This window comes from Raphanus sativus, chromosome 3, assembly GCF_000801105.2.
Source record: "Raphanus sativus cultivar WK10039 chromosome 3, ASM80110v3, whole genome shotgun sequence".
In the NCBI taxonomy this organism is placed as follows: domain Eukaryota; kingdom Viridiplantae; phylum Streptophyta; class Magnoliopsida; order Brassicales; family Brassicaceae; genus Raphanus; species Raphanus sativus.
Window position 1 is genome coordinate 10,295,075 of NC_079513.1, and position 3,873 is coordinate 10,298,947.

The 3,873-nt window shown below is 27.9% G+C and overlaps 1 protein-coding gene across 1 annotated transcript; it reads right to left on the minus strand.

The window, feature by feature from the left end:
- Positions 1–195: 195 nt before the first annotated feature.
- Positions 196–3,873, minus strand: LOC108845186 (transcription factor PIL1-like). Its single transcript, XM_057006628.1, has 6 exons — positions 3,693–3,873; positions 2,975–3,518; positions 2,775–2,879; positions 2,595–2,660; positions 2,452–2,517; positions 196–720 (listed from the first exon to the last, which is right to left on the minus strand). Exons 1-6 carry the CDS (start codon positions 3,761–3,763, stop codon positions 328–330), a joined length of 1,245 nt encoding a protein of 414 aa, XP_056862608.1. The 5' UTR covers positions 3,764–3,873; the 3' UTR covers positions 196–327.

Here is a 3,873-nt window from a genome sequence, read left to right on the forward strand (position 1 = left end):
TTACAATTTACACCATTTACAAGGAATATTTGTTACCTATTATTCTTTAACATTCTTTAAGATTTATGGAATAAAAGACTACAATTATTCCTTATGAAATTAGAAGAGGAATAAATTTTCCTTTTATTTTATTCCTTTTCATTCTATTTTTTCTATTCCTTTTATTTCTTTTGTAGTTACCAGTGAGAGCCGTAATAACTTAATAGTTGCGATAGAACATTTGAAAATAGTCGGATTCAGTTTCAATTAGTCCAAGACCGAAAGCCCATAAATCCAGAAACAACAACACAAAGTAGGCTATATTTGGAACGATCGGTGGAGCGATAATCAATAACCATTGCTTCCTCTGAGTTGCATTGCATCTTCTAAGTTTGATGTCGATGCAAACTTTGAAAATTGAGTAAAGGAGGTAGAATGAGTCTCATCAGGAAAACAAGAAGGCACAACGAATTGCTGAGAGCAACTTTCCAGTGGAGAAAAGATGGGAGAGTTTGGGATTAGTCCTGTGGGGTGATTAAGAAAGGTTCTTAGCATCTGCGATGATGCATCGTTAATCCACGGAAAACAACTGGTTCCTTGCACATTCATAGGAAGAAATGGTTGTACTGAAGTTGTTGTTGTTGCTGTGCCCATATGCATTCCTAGACCCATGGGAGAGTAATGACCCATTGGCAACATCGAACTCGTAGATGATATCATTCCATTTCCCATACTCATCATCTATAAAGGATCATTAGAACATGTTAATTAAGAATCCTATATGTAAATAAGTTTCGTAAAATATATAACTAAACTTTTGATTCATTAGTGTTCACTGTTCACCATCATTAATTTTTAAAGATGAAACCAACGTCTAGTGATTTAATCGAGAATTATTTTTACATCTTATAGGTAAATTGGTAAACGAAATTTTTTGATAAGAAAAGCACTTCACAATCTATCTTATTAAAAAAGAAACATTACATTTGACTTAAGCTTTGATCATATGTAATATTACATAAATTCTATCCATAATTAATAAAAATAAAGAACTCATTAAAGGTAATTATGTAAATAATATTATATTACTAATCATTTTTCTAAACAATATAATAATCAAACTTGTGTCCAAACAATATAAACAATTTTAAACACTCAAAAATTATGAAAACTAACTGTTTGCAGGTTGAACTATTATGATATTTAATATAAAGTAAATTAATTAACAGATTAGTCTATTTTGATTTTCATATATATGAAACACATTCATTTAAAATATATTTGAATATAAAGTTAAATATTTTATAAGAATATATCTATTTTATTAAAGTAGAAGTACTTTAAGTTTTTGTTTGGTAATAGAGATAGGAGTCTTTAAAAAATTAAATTTTGTTTGGTAACAAAGATAGTAGAGAATTTTGTCTTTTCCTTATTTAAATGATAGATTTAAGTATTTAATGTCTTTTCCTAATTTAAATAATAGATTTCTTTAATAGAATGAATCTTAACCTAAATAAATTTCCTTACAGATTTTTTGTTAACATTAAATATTTTTCAATATTTATTAATAAAAATAATAAAATAAAATCACACATCAAAATCAATTTATATATCATATAAATAAAATATAAAATATTTTATTTATAAATTGTTAGTATAACAATTTTATAATATAAGTCCAATTAGTTATAAATATTAGATTTTTATATGATACACTGTGATATAATAGACGATTAAAATCACAAAATATAATTATTTAAAGTAATAAATATTTTTTTGTTTTAAAATGTTATACTAACAATTATGTAATACATATTAATTTACACACACACACACACATATATATATATATATATATATATATATATATATATATATATATAGATATTATCATTAGAACAAAAAAAAAATTGAAGTGAAAGCAAATATTTATACGGCCACGGGTCAAACTATAGAAATAAACAACAATAGCATAAGATTTTTTTTAACAAATTTAATTTAATTTCAAATATGTTTATATATTTTATTTATTTATAAATTATTTTATTTTTTATTAATAATGCTAAGATTTTAGAATTGGTAAAATTATGACCCATCTCTATATTATTTTAATTAGGAATTTAAAATTTATATCAAAATATTTTTTTAACTTTTAATTTTTATTATAACTACAAATGTTAATTTTCAATCTATATTTATGTTTAAATATTACAAATATATCATTTATAAATAAAAAGATAAAAACATAAAATAAATACCCGTCCGGTTGGCGGGTCAAGATCTAGTATTTTATTAAAACAGAAACGTTTGATTGGACCTAAGCTTTAATCATATCAGTATAATATTACATAAATGTCAATGATAATTAATTAATAAACAATTAACACGTAAGTCATAATAATAATTCTCAGTTGTTTTGTGTAGATGAAAGTCCATGGGTTTTCACTGAAATTAATGTATTATTTTGAGTACCTGAACTTGAAGTTGAAGGGTCCTCATGTATTTGATAGCCTCATCCAGCAATGATACCTTGTCATCCTATAAACAATTAAACATATTCAGAAATCTCCACAAAGAGATTAACTCTCTGAATTACTCTTTCATGTGGTTTAAACCTTGTAAACGTTAGGTAGTAGATCCTGCAAAGCACGCATTTTCTTGCTGATCTCGTTTCTTCGCTTCTGTTTCACGAATCACTGCCATTAGTTAGATTCCATTTTCATTCATACATTCTTAAAAATTTTGTTAAGGTGAAATTTAATGTGATGAGAGTGTCTATGAAGTTATAAACTCACTCTTTCGGATAACTTATGGCCTTCTGTGCTTCGTTTTCTCTTAGCCACAGTCTTTCTTGTTGTCGCAGTAACTCGTATCCTCGCATCATCTGATCCATTATCCGACTGCATAGCAAGAAAAATAAGAATAAATAAAGATCCACCATGTGTGAAAGAATTAACACCAGAATTAATCTAACTAGTATCAAATTAAATCTTACATTACGTAAATAAGTTGATTCTTCTTCTTCCATGTCACCATACTTTCTCTTTTTTAAAGAACAACAATTTAGATCTTTCGAAGTTCCTCTAGATGAAGACGCAATATACAATTCCCTGGATCTTCCAACAGCTACAGATTGCTCATCAGGAGGGGCTGTGGTAACTTCAATATTCTTTAAACCTTTCAAAGAATCATTCATTAATTTTGATGACTCAGAACGTTTGTTCCTTTTCCAGATATTTCTCTCAGATTCGGTCTTGGATGGCTTAATCTTCTTCTTCTTTTTATTATTGTTATCATTCGTTTGTTCATCCGTTTCTTCATCTTGTTGTGGGTGCTGAGGCTCACTCCCAGGAACAACTTGAGAGTCTCCAAGATTCTTGATGTTTTTCTTGAAATCCTCATCATACTCGGTCTCATACAAATCCAAGAGAGATTGGGTACGTTGACTCTGAAAATAACCGTTGTTGTTAGGTCTCCGACTCTTTGCAAAAATCTGGCCATTTTCACAAACCAGTTCCATATAATCTTGATCGCTTAATCTACAAAAAAGGGAGTCATGTCTATTAAAACATCACTTCACTATGTGCATTTACATATATACGTGTGATATGGATATGAAAAGAATTGTAGATGGAACATAAGAACTTACTTAAGTTACAAAAAAAAAAAAAAACTTACTTAAGTTCAAAAAAAAAAAAAACATAAGAACTTACTTTGGTTTGAAGCTCGATGATGGAGAAATTACGTTTGGTTGGGATAATGATGCATATGGAGTTTTTCCCATTGAAGCAAACTGAAGAAAGTTTGTTTCCGGAATTATGAATCGTAGAATGGGATAGATTGGGAATTCACACGTTGGTCTTTTTTCTTGTGGTTCATGAAGAGCTGCCTATA